At 38.1% G+C, this 20,119-nt stretch overlaps 2 protein-coding genes and 1 pseudogene across 2 annotated transcripts in view; all 3 read right to left on the bottom strand.

Annotated features, from left to right (window-relative positions):
- EFCAB3 (EF-hand calcium binding domain 3) overlaps positions 1–17,617 on the bottom strand; it is a 33,838-nt gene extending 16,221 nt beyond the window's left edge. Inside the window, exons 1-4 of the mRNA XM_069076852.1 lie at positions 17,554–17,617; positions 17,101–17,205; positions 14,098–14,151; positions 9,801–9,891 (exon numbers count right to left, since the gene is read on the bottom strand). Coding sequence (XP_068932953.1) covers positions 9,801–9,891; positions 14,098–14,151; positions 17,101–17,205; positions 17,554–17,617 — 314 coding nt within the window. The remainder of the gene's footprint in view (positions 1–9,800; positions 9,892–14,097; positions 14,152–17,100; positions 17,206–17,553) is intronic.
- METTL2A (methyltransferase 2A, tRNA N3-cytidine) overlaps positions 1–20,119 on the bottom strand; it is a 393,599-nt gene that overhangs the window by 49,789 nt on the left and 323,691 nt on the right. The gene's annotated exons all lie outside the window — the stretch shown is intronic.
- Positions 17,272–18,235, bottom strand: LOC138152766 (biogenesis of lysosome-related organelles complex 1 subunit 2 pseudogene; annotated as a pseudogene).

Genomic DNA, 20,119 nt, shown 5'->3' with positions numbered 1-20,119 from the left:
GGTAGGGGAGAGATCGGGAGAAAATTTGTAACTCAAAATCTTGTGGAAATGAATGTTGAAAACTAAAAACAAACAAACAAACAAACAAATAAATAAAAATCATCAGATCAAATCCCTTCATCTATAGATTAGGAAATGGAGGAATGGAGAAGTAATTTGTCCCAAATCACACAGCAAGTTAGTGACAAAACTAGAAATAAATGGAAGGATGGCTCACAGTCTCTCTTTGGACAGGCAATTAAAAGAGTCATTTTAAAAAAGTTTTAATGTGTAATGTCTCTTTAGAGATTTGGTCTGTCATATTTATGATGCTTTGTAGGAGAATGGTCTGAGCTACATGTTCCATGATGCTTTTGGATCTCCTTGGAGTGACAAGAGACAAGAATGGAAGAGGAGGCAGAAAAAGGCACTGATAAGAAAGCAGAAGAGGGGGAGAGATAGCAGCTTCAAGACATCTTCCTTAAATCTCTTTTCCTTCAATTTGAAGACAATAAATTTACCTATAATTGATAGAGTATAGTAAGTAGAGAGTTGGCCTTGGAGTTGGGAGGACCTAAGTTCAAATTCAATCTCAGACTCTTACAATTTGTATGACCTTGGGCAAATCACTTAACCTCTAAATGCCTCAGTTTCCTCATTTGTAAAACCATGGGGTTGAACTCAGTGACCTCTGAGATCCCTTGTAAGCCTAAATCTATGATTGTCTGATCCCCGATAGTAATGCTGTGGCAATACAGATTGTCTGGGAGTGAACATAGCAGAGTCAGACAACAGGAGCATTAAAAGTTTATGTAATCATCTGAGAAATGCTGAGAGGGTCTTTGTACTCCAAGAATTGCTGCAAGGTTCTAAACTACTCTCTGTGAGTGAATGAACTATTTCCACCTCTCACAATGTTGGGAAACTGAGGAATAAATGAAGAAGCACCAAAACGATTTTCTTCTCCCATTGCATAGAAGCATCATGAGGAATATAAAGAAATCAGAATCCAGCTTCTGAGGAAGGAGCTTCAGGATGCCTTCAGGAATCACATTTAGAATGGACCTGTGAAGGTGATGGCAGTGTTTTATGTGAGCTATTATTGGATGCCTCTCAATGTCACAATTTTCTGTTTTAAGTAATTTGTATGTGCTTTGTATGTGTGTGTAAGATGTGAAGTCAAATAATTCAATGATGATGGATCTGGGAAGGAGAAAAATTTGGGGTGATTGGAAGCTCATGAATATTAACTATAGTAGATTGATGCTGAGCCGTGCTTTGGAAACTTGGAAGTTGCCAGGGACATAATATACCTAAAAGCAGAAAGACCCCACCATAATTTCATTGGACACTTATTAATCTCATATTGCCATGCCATAACGAGCATTTGCAAAAAGACCATGACTATAATTACAGCATAGGGATCTATATTTATTGCAGAGAATGAGGAAGCCAGAGCAATCTAGCTAAGAACTCTACCAGATTCTCCAAATTAAATCAACATATACCTTAACACTAGGTATCTTTTATCCAAAGGTGGCATAGGAGATGAGAATGAAAAATATATTGGAAAATATGGTTATGTAGCAATGCTATCCATTCCATTTTCACATAAGGGTGTTTGCTACCAGCTTTACCTGCTTCTTGACGTTTGTGATGCTAAAACACAAAATTCTTAGACATTAAACTCATAGAGTTTGCGGGATATTTATTTTGTAAAAATATTTTTAGATGGGAAATAGAAGAGGCCAAAGGCTTATAGACTGGAAAGAACCTCAAGGCTATATATTATGAATATTTTTTCAAAGTAGAGTATCAGGAGTTTCTGGACATGGCAAGCAGCAAGTGACATCCAAAAAGTGGAACTGATTGTATTTTTTTTTTGAGGCAATCAGGGTTAAGGGACTTGCCTGATCACATAGTAAATGTCTGAATCTGGATTTGAACTTGGGTCCCCATGACTTCAGGGCCAGTTCTTTATCCACTGTGCCACCTAGCTGTTCCTGAAACTGCATTTTAAGCAATAGGAAGTGACTTGTTATCAATGGAAAAATCATTTCTGAATCAGGTGTCTATGCATAGCCAGAGCATAGACCTATTCAAAGAAAAATAAAAATCAATACCAAGTTAAAAGAATAAAAATGAGAAGATCCAGTTAGCAGTTAGAATTAACATAAGCTAGTTAAACTGCTGACACTCAAAAAAGGGAAACAGATAAAAGAACAGATGACTCAACAGACAATGACTATTTCCTAAAGAAGAGTAACAAATATAATTTCTTTTTTTTTCCCCTTTGGAGGGGGGAAGGTAGGGCAGTTGGGGTTAAGTGACTTGCCCAAGGTCACATGGCTAATTTTTTTGTGTTAAGTATCTGAAGCCGGATTTGAACACAGGTCCTCCTGACTCCAGGCCGGTGCTCTATTCACTGTGCCACCCAGCCACAGTGAATATAATTTCTATAGTAAGGAAACCAAGAGAATCCAGAAACCATCTGGGTCAGCAAATACTTGATTTCCTTGTCAGGCAGAGATATATAGTAGCCAAGGGCAGCACTAGTTTATAATATAAACTTGTTTTCAAAATCTTATGGGGGTAGATAATAGAAGATAGTGATTAATATCACTACACAAAACAGTGAGAAGTATTGTAAAAAACCAAAATTTACAGAAATCTTGGCAAGAAATTTTATTATGTCAGATTATCTGAAGAGAATTTAAGGATGAAATTACAAGGAGGGAAAGAAATAGATGGAAAATGGAACAGATCTGTATTATTATAACAAACTGTTCTCTCCATCAATGACAGGGGAATAACCACATTTGGTTTGAAGAACTGAAAATAGCAGTAAAGAGACAAAACTTGGAAGAGTAGTGAGATTAGATAAAGTATATAAAGAAAAGGTCCATTATGGAGATGACAAAATTTTGAGGGTACTGAGGAATCAATTTTCTATTTGAAAGAGGATATTAAACCCTAGGAAAAAAATCATGAATGTTATTACTATTAAAAAAAGAATATTAAAAATACATGGACCTAAAGGTCTACTTCTCTTCTCTACTAAATTTCATGAGAGTAATTTATGCACTGATTTCATTCTTTGATGAAGGAATGAAAAGGCAACAGGCAGGGTTTTACAAACAAGCTTTTAGCACTAACTATATCTTTGCAGACACAGAACTGACTAAAAGATATAGGGAATATAACTTCTCACCATAATTAGTTTGTTGATTATAATAAAAATATTTGATTTTGTAGAGAAAAATTCCAACAAAATGCTCTCCTCCAGCTATCAGCTTCCCATGTATATGTCAAAAATCAAAAAAGAATCCTTGAGAAATGTTAATGATAATTTCATTTACTAACTTTAAGAGCCAGGCATAAAACAGTGAGAAAGGTACTTGTTACTGTTATGAAGTACATTTAGCATAAAGTCCTAATCAAAAAGAGATTCTGGAGAGAATAAAATCCTTTAAATGTTGCAATCACTCAATAAACATTTATTAAGCACCTACTATATGCCAGGCACTATGCTAAGTACTGAGGACATATAGAAAGTCTCTGCTCTCAAGGTCTCTCTCACAGTCCAATGGGGAAGATTTCATGAAATCTCAGAATACTACAGAGCCTCTTAAATGAGATCTAAAACCACTCAAAAGAATTTGGTTTGAGGCTGAGTTGTCTTATTTGATGAGTAAAAGTTCACCTAGTCCCGTACCTAGTTGGGCCCAGATCATGCTTCACATATAACTAAGACATTCATCAGGAAAATCCAAGAGGATGAAGAATGCCTACTATTCAGATTTTGATGTACAGTTGGACAGAGAGCCTAGGGAGCTGGTGCTCTGGTACAGTTAACTTGAAGAGATACTACTAAGCGATGAACTGGCCCCAAAATTAAATAGGAGGTAGGGGGGATTAGGTTGGATGACTTTTGGTGAATTGTTCAGTTCTTATAAAGACCCCCATGCTCCTCCCTTCAACAAATGCTCATTAAAAAAATACACTGGTGTCTTATTAAGCTATACAGATTCCTCTCATGGTGCTATAGCACAATAAAGTCTGGAATATCACAGTTTTTACAGAATTAAAGTTTCAGGTCACCCAAAGGGCAGTACCAATAATGTTTATTGAATACATGAGTGAATGGGAGATATATGGTGGATGAAACTGTAGCATGTCACTAAGAAAGAACTTCAAAAATAAAATGGTCTAAAGGATATTATAAAATAATGTTAATATAAATATTATAATATAAAAATATATTATCTGAGAAACATATACCCTGAAAAGGAAAAAGTCTAATCTATCCTGATTAATAAGTGAGTTACTGGAAAACTGAAAAGTCACCTAGGCCACTCCCCCCTTGTATGTGTGTGTATGTGTGCATATGCACAAATTTATATTATAGCCCACTATTAAATAGCTGACCCTAGACTATATGTTTCATATTTTATTCAGCCAAACTAGCAAAGTGCCTACTTACTGTAGGCAACTTGTCATTTGCCTTGTTTCTGTTTCCCCTTGTCCTTCACTAGGAGAGACAGCCCTCCAGAAACACTTACCTCCCCCCTTCCCCCAACTATACTTCCTTAGTTAATCTATTTTGGCATTTTTCCTTAGAGGCTGCTTTTTTTTCTGACCAGAGGTAGCCAGTGGATAGAGGGTTAGGCTTGAAGTCAGGAAGACTCATCTTCATAAGTTCAAATCTGGCCTTAGACACTTATTAGCTTGGGTGAGCAAGTCACTTAACTGTCGTTGCCTCAGTTGCTCATCTGTAAAATGAGTTGGAGAAGGAAATGGCAAACCACTCCAATATCTTTGCCAAGAAAACCCCAGACGGGATCATAAAGAGTTGGATGCAACTGAAACAGCAGAATAGCAACTGAGTGAAAGCTGTCCCCAGGTCAAATTTCACATCCTCTCCAGCCCATCCATTAGGAAACTAGGGCCTACCCAGGACAGGCATCTTGTCAGCCCTGTATCCTCACTCCATCCAGCTCCAACTTTCTACCTTTTGCTTTTGCTCATACCCTGGGGGACAGTTATCAAACCATTGCTACTAGTAAGGGATCTATAGCTTCACTAAAAATCTCTGTGGTTCCTGTGACCAAAACCTCCTTCCCTGGACCCCATTCTCCTATGTATTGTATCCCCCTATCAGAATATAAGCTCCTTGAGGACAGGGAGTGTCATTTTGTTTTTGTATCCCATGCCTACCAAATAATAGGTACTTTATAAGTCCTAATTGATTCTTTTAAAGCAAGGGCTAACTAATGGATAGTTTGTGCTTTCTACTTGTGTATCCACACTGTGTCAAGAGGAGAGCTTTTAGCATGTTGAGGAAATACCCTGTGTGGGATTTATAAGACACAGACAAGAATGGCACAGGATAAGATGGTGTAAATGGTTTATAATTATCATTGTTGATGAGAAGAGTACTCTCACTGATAGGATCACTGATCCATAGAATTGAGAGTTTTAAATATTGACAATACTTATAAATTTACTAAATAAATTAACTTTTTATTTTTTTATATCACCTTCATTTCCAAATGTACTCCTTCCCTACTCAGAAAGTCATCCCTTTTAATGAAGAATAACAAGAGAAAAAAAGCAGTTCAGCAAAACCAACCAATATAACAACCGATTTTGATTGTATATCTTCATTGCTTCATACTCATGGTAGTTGGTTATAGAATTGATCAGACATTTTAAGTCTTTAAAGTTGTTTGTCATTACATCATCTTCTGACTTTGCTCACTTTAGTCTGTATCAGTTTATATAGGCCCTTGTTTCTCTGAAAATGTCCCTTTGTCATTTCTTATGATACAACAGTATTCCATTACATCCATATATCTTAATTGGGTCAGCCATCTCTCAACTGATTGGCATTCCCCTAAGTTTCCAATCTTTTGCCACTTAAAAAAGAACTATAAATATTTTTGTATATCTGGATCCTCATATTGTTTCTTTGATTTCTAGCCTGAGTATAGGTCTAGTAGTGGTATTGCTGAATTAAAAGAAAGGTACAGTTTAGTAACTTTTGGGGCATAATTCAAAATTGTTTTCCAGAATATCTGGACCAATTCAAAGCTCTACCAGTAATGTGCCTGCTTTCTCACAGCATCTCCAACGATTCTCTTTTTTTTTAAAGTTGCCAATTGAATTTCCATCCTTTTATTTTATAAATGAGGAAGCTGAGGCCCAAAGTAGTTACATTACTTGTTTTTCTTGGGATCAGAAGGAAGAACTAGAAGAATGGATGGGAATTGCAATGAGACAAATTTAGGCTTGACATCAAGAAAAATATCCTATTCATGAGAGCTATCCAAAAGAGGAAGTGGGCTGCCTTGGAATGGGGTGGGTTCTCCAACACTTGAAATCCTCAGGCAAGGATTGATACTTTTATCTTTAGTTCTGTGATTCTATGGTTTGGATTCCATGGAACATGGAATGATGTCAGAAAAGTCACAATAGCAAGCAACCTTAATGGCAAAATGGACATGGCGGTGAGCTTAAGGTACAGCTTATAATAAGACATGACCTTTGAGGTTGAGAAGGGCTCTCAAAGATTCCATCAAGTTCATGTTTGATTGAAAAAGGAGGTGGGCCAGTAATAGTGTGTTGGGTGGATCCTTTATAGATAATTTATAGAAGGATATGGACAAGAATTAAGTTTCTATCAACACTGGAGGGAGTATCCATGGCAATGAGATCACAGATCAGTTGAAGGACTGAAGGAGAGTATGATAACTTGGTAAAAATTTAAAAGTAGAAACCATTATCAGAAAAGTAAAACAAAATTATAATGGTTTCTGGACTTGCATCTTCTACAGTGTTATAAAGAAGCAAAATGTCTGTTTCAGAAATAGAGTGGAGGAAAAAAGAATAGGAACTAACCACTCTTCTGCCCCCTTCATCCCAAACTCATTGAATACCCTTGCCAAATCAGCTTTTTCTTCCCTTTTTTTCCCCCCACTTAGCTTCTTTTGTTTCAATCTGATCAATTTAATGGATTGAAGCTTTGCCTGGGAATAGCTTCCCATATTTTCTAAGTAGTAGTTTACTTCCTGATTTGGTATGACTTAATTTGAAACATATACCAATTTATTCTCCCATGCAAGAGAAGATAGGAGGAATCATAAGCAGCTAAGACAGTGTGTGATGCAAAGACCTCCTCTGTCATAGGAATGCAGTTGCTTGTCAGAATCCTAGACTTCTGAAGATATTTTGTGCTCTGCACTGCTTACAGAGTTATACTCTCAGAACTGGAAGTAAAAGGTTGTTTTTCTTTTTTGGCACCTTTTGGAGGGCAATTGGGGTTAAGTAACTTGCCCAAGGTTACACAGCTAGTATTTTTGTGTGGGTGTTAAGTGTCTGAGGCTGGAACTGAACTCGGGTCCTCCCGACTCTGGGGCCAGTGCTTTACTCACTGCGCCACCTAACCACCCCAGAAGGAAAAGTTCTTACAAGTTATCTAGTACAATCTTAACTCAGTGGAGTTTAAGTGAGTTCAATTCAGCTTTTTAAGCATTTATTAAAACACTTAATTTTGTACAAGGCCTTGTATTTGGGAACATAAAAACAAAAAGGAAAAAATAGTTCTTGCCCTCAAGGGCCTTATATTCTACCAAGGGATATAACATATACATAGATAAGTAAATGAAAAAGAATTTGGGAAATTAGAGACCACTAACAACTTCCACTCAATGCCGGGTTCCTCTCTACAATCTCTTTGATGGCTGTCCAGCTAGCTTCCAAGTTCCTTCACTGTTGAGTAATTGTAAATCTTAGAATGCAAAACACACTTTTGCATCCTTGTTTCACCCAAAATTAACTTTCCAAAATCAGATCCTATGTTTGGTACTTTCATTGCAGTTCTGTCAGATGTAATAGCAGTGTCTCATACTTTTGCCTTTGATTCTTAGATTTTGCATCACACCAACTGAAGAAAACAAAATTTGCTCTTCTTCCTAATAAAGTTTTTCATAGGATCATTGGAAGGGACCTCAAAGGTCATGAAGTCTAATCTCCTTATTTTAGAGATGAGGAAACTAATGCCCAGGGAGTATCATCTCCAAGTTGTTATAGGCAGGAAGTTGTAGAGACATTGGTTTTCTCTGTCTCCAAGTCTAGCTCTTTGTCCACTATCCCGTGCTGCCTCCTCTCATTATAGATGGAGATAAATATAGTCTCAAAAGTTGATATTAATTGTAGTAATGAATATTTGTCAAAAGCCTTATTCATATTTAGTGATTACTATAGCTATATATCTGAATCTGGAAGGAAGAGAACTTCAGTGGACTATGATGAGAATGGATTATATTCTAGGCAGGGGGGATAAGCCTATACCTAACATAATTATCTTTCTATTACAATTTTTTGAAAAGATTTTTGTGAATACAAGTCCACTTAAATATTTCCCCATAATTATATAAATTTATAATTCATTTTTTTAATTTTAAGGAAGTTTTACACTTAAAAATAATCAGGCCTTCACATTCTATTCTATTCAGACAGAAAAGTAGATGTATTTTTTCTGATAGCAAAGCTCTGATTCTGACTCATCTGGGTTCTTGAACAGTTCCCAAAATAAAAGTGAAAGTGATTTATTTTAATCTGGAGATGAGTAACTCCAGAGAACAGGAATAGTAACTGAGCAATGGAGAGAGGTGGGATTAAGGAAGTAGTCCTACTGGAGGAGTAAGATCAGCTGAGGGAACAATGTATTATATACTAAACTAACTCAGATACATTCCACAAATACTTATTAAATACTTACTGTGTGTAAGGCTGTATGCTTGGCACTGCAGATGCAAAGGTGAAAAAGCATATAGTCCCTGTCCTCAACAAATTGACTGTTCACTATGGGTATGATGTAACCAACAAGCATAATGCAAGGGAGAATGTGATAATATATTTTTTATCTCCTATCCAGAAGAACCTAGAAAAGTACCTTATACATAGTGGGTGTTTAATAAATGCTTTTTGATTAAGGCCAAAGATAGAGACAGAAAAAGTGCCAAGGAAAACTTGCAGGAAAGGTCATTTTCAGCTGGTTTCCTTGTTCTCTTTGCTATTAAGCAAAGATTATTCAGGACTGCTCCTGCAATTACAGTGTTATCTAGTCCCAACTCCTATTTTCAGATAAGGGAAAGAATGCTTAGCAATGAAAAAATGGCTTGCTAAAGTTCACATAGCCAGTAAATGACAGAGCACTGATTCAAACCCAGGCTTCTTTCTGACTCCACAAACATTTTCCCCCAGCAGGTAAGGGGAGGAGGTTGTAAAGGGCTATGTGTACACTCATATGGACTGGTGGCATTTGGCATTGTGGGCAAAAATGTGACACGAGTACTCAGAGCTCCAATGATATTATTTAACGGTAATAGTCTTTTCTTTTTTAAATTAAATTTATTTTATTTTATTTTTTTAAGCAATTGGGGTTAAGTAACTTGCTCAAGGTTACACGGCCAGGTGTTTCTGGGTGGGTGCTAAGTGTCTGAGCCTGGATTCGATCCCAGGTCATCCCGACTCTGGGGCCAGTGCTCTTACTCCCTGTGCTACCTGGCCGCCCAATAGTCTTTTCTTAACCTGGGATCCATGAACTTAAAAGAAAATTTTTTTTGATAACCGTATTTCAATATAAATGGTGTCCTTCATAATGTTATGTATTTTATTTCAAGCATATCAAAACCTCATTCTGAGAAGGGATCCATAGATCTCACCAGAATGCCAAAGGGATTCAGGATACAAAAAAGGGTGAAGAACCTCTATTATAACTGCTTTTCATTCTGACTTTTTGTCTTTTAATCACCCACCTGATGTGAGTCGAAGGAATTTTTGTCAGGGGTTTCAGCTTATACTTTAGCTTAGAATCAGAAAAAGCCGACATTTGGCTGGTGACTCCGTCTGGAATTCAGAAAACAGAACTAAGTGATCTGTTCACAGATTTATTCCTTTGTGCCCCCTGCACCATCCCCAGCTCAGGGCTTTCCAGAGAGTATAATAGAACTCTAGGTACTATAATAATCATAATAACAACTAGCATTTATATGATGCTTTAAGGTTTGTAAAGCATTTTACAAATATGATCTTTTTATCCTCACAATGACCCTGCCAAGTAGATGCTATTATCATTCCCATTTCATGGAGGAGGAAACTGAGGCAGACAGAGGTTAAGTGACTTGCAGAGTCATATAGCTAGTTTAGTGCCTGAGGCTGTATTTGAACTCATCTTCCTGACTCCAAGTCCAGCACTGTGTCCACCATTATCACCTAGCTGCCTCTATAGTATTGTAACATGGACTCAGAAGGAGGAATAAAATTAAGGAAATATTTTCAAAGTATGATTGGGCCGTTACCTGTGCCAAGGTCGGAAAAGGAGACAGTCTCCTTAGCACCTCTAGGGAATTTTAAGGGAAGGGGCAATAACTGTTACTCTAACTCCCCATTTTCAACAGCATAACCTCAGGAAGGCAAGCCAGAAAGGCTATGAGGAAAAGTCAATAAGCTCAGAAATAAAACTTGCTACATCTAGGGAACAGTCTAATGTCACAACCAGAGGGAAGTTTGTAATATTTATTTCTATCTTGCAGATGCCTAGTCACTCATACATGTGGGGCGTCTAAGCTCTGCTGTGTGTAGGTTTTTTCTACAGTGTTTTCACTGTCCCATGTGCTCTTAGCCTGGGTGGCCTGTCCTTACTTTGCCACATTCTACAAGCATCACTGCCATTCTGTCCTTTGTTGCTCAGTATGAGGCTAGGAGCAGAGAATGATGGTCCAGTTAAGCCAGACTCTTCCTGAATGGCCCTAAGGCCATCCCCCGCCCCCCCCCCCCCCCCCCCCCCCCCCCCCCCCCCCCCCCCCCCCCCCCGCCTTTCCCTACCCCCCTGTTATGGGTAATGTCTGATTGTCAGACTTGGGGGGTTCAGGGACTGCATTGGTACGGGTTTTTCCTTTGTTTATATGCTTTGTTTTCATGTTCTAAATTATCTTCCAAAAGAAGGCAGTTTCCAAGAACACACAAATGTCTCCAGCAAAGGTGCTGATGAGGAGGAAGAATGGAAGATCAATTGTTAAATAGTGTAGTCAGAACAAAAACAGAAAAACAACTCTATTTGATTTCTCCTGAAGGTGCCCAGTCCAGAGACCAGGAAGTAGTTGTTCCTGAAAGTTGCTCCTTGGGTGGGGAACTTATTACCTAACCAGAAAGCCCAAGAAGGGCCCCCAAATCCTGACACTATAAAATCTATCTCACCATTCAATATCAGCATTAGTTTTGACTTTTTACCCCTATGCAAAAGTGACAGGTGGCAAATCAAAACTGGGATCTTGGCATAGAATCCCACTGAGTTCTGAAAGTTTAAATAACAAATTTAAACTATGCCACTCACCACCTCTGGGCCTTGATCAGCAAATGATCAAGAACCCAATAAGGGGTTTGTTCCATCATACAACTGTGACCTCACTGCTCATTCTCATGGAGAGAATGACGCAGAGGATTCTCGCAATCTCAGAGCTCCAGGTTTTTTTCGGAGTGGGTTGCCCAGTAAAGTAATACTCCTGGAGGTGTGTGTGTGTGTGTGTGTGTGTGTGTGTGTGTGTGTGTGTGTGTGTGTGTGTGTGTGTGTGTGTGGTGGAAGTGAAGAATGGTGAAATCTTTGAATTTTAGAACTGGTCAGAAATTTTGAACAGGACCTATGAGGAGGGAAAAACTTTGTCTTCAACTTTCCATGAACAAATTTGCTTATTGGCAATTATTTGAGTAAGATGCAGTTCATAACTAACCATTCCATTCCCAATCTCTGATCACTCTAATCCCTCCAAGTTAGAATGAATGGTTTAGAAGGAAAATTTCATTAACTGGTTAAGCTATGATGACTGGAAAGAAACAGAATAGAAGATTGACTAGTAGCAAATTATAGAGCAAAGAATATCAGTTCTAGGTGCTGGTGATTTCCTGTTTAAGTGAATATTGCTGCTGATATCTCTGAAATTTAGGAACTGAATTTTTTTGGAGAGGGGAAAGTAGGGCGATTGGGGTTAAGTGACTTGCCCAAGGTCACATGGCTGTTTTTTTTTGTGTGTGTTAAGTGTCTGAGGCCACATTTGAACTCAGGTCCTCTTGACTCCAGGGCCGGTGCTCTATTCACTGAACCACCTAGCCGCCCCAAACTTGTTGTTTCTAAAAGACTCTGTATGTGAGGGAAACATTTAAAAATCTAGCATGTAGCCAGGAAACCTCCCAAAGGTCCTTTCTAGAACAAGCAAAACCAAAATCCTTATGAATTGATAAATATTTAGTGTTTCTTGGAAGGTGGATTTAAAGAGAGAAATTAATAGAAGTGACTAGTGTTAATTTTACATTCACAACATGTTGTCTTAGAAATCTAATTTGGCTTCCATACTGAGCTTTCAAAGTGACTTTCCTTGAGCTCAAGATCTGACAACTCTTCTATCATTACTTATAAACTTTAGTGCCTTGTTCTTGTCTCTAGGATAAAATATATAAACTCAGTTTTTAAAAACCTTTCACAACTTGGTCCCATCTTATCTTTCCAGTCCCATTCTATATTGAATTTAAATTCCAGTCCAAACTGGCCTTCTGTCTATTCTATTCTTCATACCTCCCAATCTCTCTCTCTCTCTCTCTCTCTCTCTCTCTCTCTCTCTCTCTCTCTACTTCAATGCCTGGACGATACTTCTTTCTCATTTTTAAGTCATAGAATCTCTCTCTTCTTTGATGATCTAGCATAAGCACCACTTTCTTCTACGTGAAGCCTTTCCTGATTTCCCTATTTACTAGAGCAAAGCTTCAATCCCTAACTGCCTTGTATACATTTTATATTTCCATATGTATGTTGTGTTTTTCCTAATAGATTATATAAATTCCTTGAGAGTAGGGATTTTTTGGGGGGATATTTGCTCTAGTACCTAGCACAATGCCTGGTACATAAGAGGCACTTAATATTTGCTTATTTGCTTGATTTTTTCAGTTAAAATTCCTCTATAGAAAGAGTCAGCCATCTCTTTAGCCATTAGTAAAGGTAAGCAATGACCATAAATAGCAATGATACTTCTAAGGTCCAGGAAGGGAAGAAGAAAAATGAAGAAAAATAAAGGACAGGAGGGAGTTAGGAGGAAGGAAAGGAGTACTATCTATTTGCAAATCATAGAACACAATCTCAGAAAAATGTTAAAAAAAAACAAATAAAGGGCAATCTAAAGTCTCATGGTGGATATATATAAGCTATTATAGCATGTTGCATATTAATAACTATGACATGTGTGCAAGACATGGCCCAAGAAAGAAAAAAAAACACAGGCTGGTGAGATAGTAAAAATGAGAGACAACAAATGGGCCAGCCTAAGTACTATCTTGGTATTTTAAGACACTAAAAAATAAATAAAAGCAGAAACTATGTAGCCCATTGGATAGATAACCTACAGTGGATTAGTGGGGAAATTATAACTGTACAACATAAGGATGGTTGGAAATTATGATTTATATCAGTGGAGGAAGTGGCTATACTGAAGAAATAGCAGATTCACTGAATGACCTAGATGAAATTGCTCCATGCTCTTTTCTTGGTTTTGGACAGTTTTCACAGATTGAAAAAACAATTTAAAATCAATCATCGCCTCCTCTGATCTTGCCTCCACCTTGTTTTTATCTTTCTATCTATACATACACAACCTTTCCTTAGCTATTTATGTTGTTTGCAGGCCACACTGATATCCTTGAGGCAACCCAGGGGGCACCCAAGATGCCTGAAGAGTATAGGACTGAAGTAATAACTGCCAACTTTTTCATTTATTTGACGTAGAATTGGCCTATTTGCATATTACCATGGGAATTTTTTGTCTGTTTTAAAAAAGCTCAGAGGATGAAGCTTTCAACAAAAAAGATATTAACTTATTTGCCCAAATTCAGAGTTACGTGGAGAAAAGCCCGTTAATAATTAGAATTTAATGATATCTTCAATAGATAGCTTAGGGAATAGGACCAACAAATCAAGTATAGGAAAAAGCAATTAAGTTTTTAGGAATAAATGTGAGGTTCCATCTCACAAAGATGTTCTACAACATCTTCTCATATTGCTTTGTTGCTTACCTTTAATGGCCTTTGAAAGTTCTATCAGTTTGTGGAGATCCACTTTCCCATCATCTGTAAGTCAAGGACAAGATAAGATTTAGAAGTAGTGATAAGCAAGATAATTTTTTAAATGGCATAAATAGAATACTATTGTGCTATGAGAAATGATGAACAGGATGCTTTCAGAAAAACCTGGGAAGACTTACATGAACCGATGCAAATTGAAATGAGCAGAACCAAGAGAACACTGTACACAGTAACAGCAATATTGTACAATAATCAACTGTGACTGACTTATCTATTCTCAGGAATATAATGATTCAAGACAACGCTGAAGGACTTATGATGAAAAATGCCATCTACTTCCAGAGAAAAAACGGATGGAGCCTGAATATAGATTAAAGTATACTTTTAAAACTTTTAAAAAAATCATTCTTGGTTTTCATTTTCTTTTGCAACATGGATAATATGGCAGTGTTTTGCATGAATGCACATGTATAATCTATATCAAGCTACTTGCATTCTCAAAGAGGGGAGAGGAATAGGGAGGAAGGGAGAGAATGTGGAACTCAAAATAAATAAAACCTGAATGTTAATTTTTTTTACATGTAACTGAGAAAAAATAAAAATAAATGTAAAATAAAGTAAAATGGTATAAAACTATAAAAATTAGCAAAAATGGCTATTTTCTCTGATTTGTCTTAAAATTTTATCTTATCAGGGCAGCTAGGTGGTGCCTAGATAGAATAGAGCACTGGCCCTGGAGTCAGGAGAACCTGAGTTCAAATCTGGCCTCAGACACTTAACACTTACTAGCCATGTGACCTTGGGCAAGTCACTTAACCCCAATTGCCCTGCCTTCCCCCTTCCAAAAAGCAAAAAAAAAAAAAAAAAAAAAAAAAAAAGCAAAAAATTATCTCTTATCTGTATAGAAGAATGAAAACTGAAAAGGGAATTTCCAATATATATATTAAAAGCAATTGGGGTTAAGTAACTTGCTCAAGGTTACATGGCTAGTTATTTTGTGTGGGTGCCAAGTATCTGAGGCCAGAACCGATCCCAGGTCTCCCGACACTGGGGCTGGTGCTCTTACTCACTGTGCCACCTGGCCGCCCCAAGGAATTTCCAATATTATTTCTTTTTTTTCTTTTTTTGCTTTTTGGAGGGCAACTGGGGTTGTGACTTGCCCAAATCACACAGCTAGTAAGTGTGTCAAGTGTCTGAGGCTGGATTTGAACTCAGGTAATCCTGACTGCAGGGCTGGTGCTTTATTCACTGCACCATCTAGCTGCCCCTCAAATATTATTTCTATCGATTTTCATTCACGCTGTTTCAAATGAAAGAAAAACCAAAAATAGCCAGTGGGGAGAAGCTTGTTAGAGGCAGATCTAAAACTCAAACTAAACAACATTCTTCAGTATCTCAGCACCAGGGAAGATGGGTGGCAAGAAATGTCCTGGTGGCCCTCCTTCTTTTGGCCAAGGGATAAAAGCATCTGCTAGTTAAATATATTCTTGCTGAAATTCCGAACCAGTTTGTTGGTTAAGAGTCTATGCTTTCTAATGTAGAGTCTTAATATCAGAGTTTAAGGGATCATGAAAATCTTCAAGTTTAATCTCCTACCTTTTATAAAGGAGAGGTAGAGGGATTTGACTTAGATCACACAGTGAGTTAGTGGCAGAGCTAGGTCTAGAATACAGGGCTTTAGACCCCAAGTCTAGCGCTCTTTCTATTATTCCCTGCTAATTCATCTTAGTTCATCCGTACAATATGTGGGCATCAAATTGATAATCAGTCTTTTTTCCTTTTGTGGTCATGCAAGCATGTCAGTGAACAAATATGTGGTTTGAATGCATTTTCACAGAAATATGGAAAATGTTTGGCGGCACCATAGGACCATTATGACTGTGCTAGATGTAATGGAATAATAAAATAATTTGTCAAACACCCACTATGTGCTAAAAACTGTGGATACAAATAAAAAATCAATACAGACTTCACTCTTAAGGAGATCACGTTCTAATTAGGGGAGAAAACACATATAAGAGTGTTCAGTTGCAGGACAGACATGGTGGTCCTTTGAAAACAATGGAGAGGCAGGTAATAAAGCCCAGGAATCCTTAGGGTCACTTATTAAGAATCTTACATTTAGAGTACCAGTAGCTAAGTTGGTGCTTATAGAAGGTCTAAAAAGAATGATTTTTAGCATCCTCTGTCCCTTTCTTTGACATTCTTCCTCTGTCACTACAGAAGCAGAAGTGATCAATGGGTGATTGAGACCCATTTTGTATATTTCTTGTTTCATGAGTTGCCACAGCCACAGAATTCTTCACCAAGTTGGCCACTCTACAATACAGGGCTCTCTGTACAGCCTCCTTGTTCTTGGCTAGCCTGGTCCCTGGAAAGCAGACACTGTACAGTGAGACTGTACTGCACCCGAACCTGTCAGAAGATCTACTACTATAGCTTAGGCACTGAGAAACTAGGTCTGACAATATAGTAACAAGTCATTTCCTACCTGCTTGAATAGAATCAATTCCATTTTTGTTGTTATTTGGAGCTTACTTTTTGCTCCTGTCATGATACTTCAGAGTAGGAATTTGCATTATATTATATATAATACAGAAGCAGAACCTAAACCTATGGTTTATATTAGTGTCCTTGTTTAACTTTCTCTAAATGTACCTCCTTTGTCTTTTTTCTTTTCCTCTTCTCCATTTTCTGTCTACTTCCTCACCCGCCTTTTTCTTCCTTACCTGTATTTTTTAACCCATGAGTGGTTCCTGTATCACTCTTGGGTACTGATTACTTTGGCTGGTGACATTAATAAATTGAGAGATTTCTTTCCCTAACCTAAAGGTAAATGATTAGTCATGTTTTCTTCTGATTCTAGGATGGGTCCTTTAAACTATATTTTAGACCATCTCTATGACCTCAAAGCAGAATAATTTTACAAATCCCCTCACCCAGCCCTATAAGCTAAGCTTCCTGGAGGTATATGACAGGATATGATAGACTCACACTCAAGTGGCAGAACTGTTAGCAGATCCTGAAGCTGCTGATCCGTAAGGTCTATCCCCAGGTTCCCCAGGATATTGTCTAGTTCATGGACATCAACCTTTACTCCTATAGGAAAAATGAAAATGGTAAAAGACAGGAATAAGATAAGGTATTGATTTGTTCTGATGTATCTTGTCTTCTTTTTTTTTTTTCATATGTTGGCATTTATTATTTAAGCTGAAGAACAGGTTATGAGGGGGGTGGGGCAAGGGAGGAGACAGGGAGCCTAGAGCCTCTCATCTGTGTCTGCTCCAGACAGGGTTGATCCTGATTTCTGAGCCTTGGTCAGGGCACACAAGGAAGCACACGCTAAGATGAGGTTCCAGGGGTACAGGTTGAGGAAAATAGCGGGGGTGGCCAGAGCTACACATCCAGCCAGAGGCGGGGCTGGGATTCTCCTTGGGTCAACAGCACCGCTCCCTTTTGGGAACTGAAGCCTATTGATAAAGTCCCATCCCGTATATTTCTTATAAAACATTCTTGTAGTTTCAGTCTTTGTGCTAAAGAATTCTTTCATCGCCTCTCTAACTTCCTGTACTTTGCTTCTAGTTTCTTTGAATATGCATCCAACTTGTAAGCTGCCTGCTCAAGAGCGGCTACCGGCTCCTCAATTAAAGTGAACTGATCCAGATGAGGCTGAAGGGCGGCATATTCCTGGTTTAAGTCCTTTAGGTTTCTACTCATGTTTACTGCAATATCTTTCATTTCTAGATACTTCAAGCTTGTCAGTTTGTTCATATTTTCTAGAAGTTTGTAATCTTCACTGGTGGCTGTTAGCTCGCCTGACACGAGCTGAAAACATGGCCATTTTGGAGAACACGTCCTGGCCCAGCTCCGTGGTGTCCGCCTCGGCGGGATCCGTGGCCTCCTCGGCCGTCTCCACCACGGCATCGTCTACACCGGGGAAGGGAGAAAGGATGGGGAGGAGGAACAGGGAGGGAGGGTGAGAGGGAAGGGAAAGGGGACAAGGAAGGGGGAAAGGGGAAGGGTGAGCAGTGGGAGATGGAGATAAGGGGAGAGGGAGAGGAAGGAGCAGCGATCGCTGTTCGGGCTGGGCCCCGCCCCTGTATCTTGTCTTCTTGCAGCACCAGAACATGTAGTGCCATTCCACTGTCCTTTGTGTCTAGGCAATCATCATGATGGTTCCAGGTAAGGTCAGCCTAAAACCCTATGATGCCCCATGTATTTCTTAGATTCATTGGAACAGTTTAATGATACTGGCTGGGGTATTTAGCTAAGTAGTGGTATCACCAGAGCCGAACTTACCAGCATTTTAGGGTTTTTGCCAAGCATTCAGAGCTCCTGTAGCAGTCTTAAGGTACAAAGATGTCTCTGGTGTACATCATCTTGGCTGGTATTCCCCAATTTTGCCATGCCTTTCTTCTCCTCCCTCTTCCATCTCACAACATAGATGATGGGTTGGACTTTGAGAGGGTTACTATCTCATTGATGTCATCTTTTTAATAGGGTTCAGATAGAAAAAGTGTTCGGAAATTTGATACCCTGCTATTGCTTCTATTTTCTTCTATATTTAATGTTCTGTGGCCTTTTGCATAGTTGGATAAAATAACTACTTTCTGTTGGTGAAAAAATTTCAGTTTCAGCTTAATCCTCTGTAGGTCCAGTGAAAGCATACTTGATAGCATTCAGGACAACAGGGATCATGTGTACCTTATCCTGTTCCTATGTGATTTTTATTCTCTTCTGCTAGGTCTCTATATTTTGAATGTTTTTATTCAATGTTACTAGGAAGTATGAGTTCTTGGTTTTGAAACATATGCTAAAAATAATGAAGCTTGAGAACTATTTGGTGGATTAGGGAAATGTAAACCTCTATTTTCAAACTTTTATAACATATTTTAAAGTATTTTACAGCTTCATGTGACACATTATATACCTGAGGTTTTGAAGGTATTTTATTTTGATAGTGGAAGTAGGATAGAGCATTTATTCTTGTGATAAAGAGAATAAGTTGTCAAGGATAGCAGAAAATCCTCTGTACTTGTTTGACAGAGAGCAGAGACTGATACTTAGCACCACACCCAGAAATAACTTTCCCCTTTGAGAGAAAGGGGAAAGAAGGAATTTGAACAAAGAAAAGGGAAGAAGAAGAATGTAGATAACAGAAGGGAGAGAATGGAGAAATTATGGAAGAAGAGAAAGAAGAAACAAAGAAAAGAAGGGAGAAAGAGTTGGTATAAAAAGACATGCTTTATAGTTTATAAAGTGCTTTTACATAATTATCTCATTTGTGACACTGTGAAGAAGGTAATATTCTAATATTATTATAATTATCAATGTTCTAGCAGAATGAAAACTTCTGAAGGGCGGAGATACTCTCATTTTTGTATTTGGATCCTCACTGCCTGGCATACAGTCAGTGCCTAGTAAATACTTATTTGATTGACCTTAATTCTATAGATGAGAAAGCTGAGGTCAAGAGGTGAAATAATTTACTCAAATGGATGCAAATAATAAGTGTCAGGAGAGAACTAGAAGCCAGATCTTTTGGCTCCAAGCCTAATAAGTGTACAGTATTAAGGTCTCACAGTTTCATAGATTCAGAGCTGGTAGGGATTTCAGGGGTCAGCAATCCAACTTCCTCATTTTACATATGAGGTAACTGAGGCCAGAGAGAATAAGTGATTTGCCTATGGTCCCACAGATTGTGAATGGAAGAGCTAAGACTGGAACCTAGGTCCTGTGGCTTCAGACCTAGTATTTTCCCCACTGTACTTAATTGGTTTTAGTGTCTTCTTATAAATTCTCACTGACCTTTAAGATCCTTCAGGTAATTCACCAGTTTACTCTTCTCGACCTTCCCGTTGTCTAAAAAGTGCAATAAGACACAGAGATTTTAGACAATGAGATAAGTGAGCTATAAACTCAGCATGGAGGCAAATAAAGTGCAATGATGAAAAACAGTATGGAGAAAGTGTGCAATTAATTTATCACATTGAGACCACTCTCCTTTCCTTAC

Source organism: Petaurus breviceps, unplaced genomic scaffold (genome assembly GCF_028583685.1).
Source record: "Petaurus breviceps papuanus isolate PSGF00001 unplaced genomic scaffold, PetGlider_PUasm1.0 90925, whole genome shotgun sequence".
In the NCBI taxonomy this organism is placed as follows: domain Eukaryota; kingdom Metazoa; phylum Chordata; class Mammalia; order Diprotodontia; family Petauridae; genus Petaurus; species Petaurus breviceps.
The sequence above is the reverse complement of the archived record's forward strand: the minus strand, read 5'-3'. Positions and strand labels throughout refer to the sequence as shown.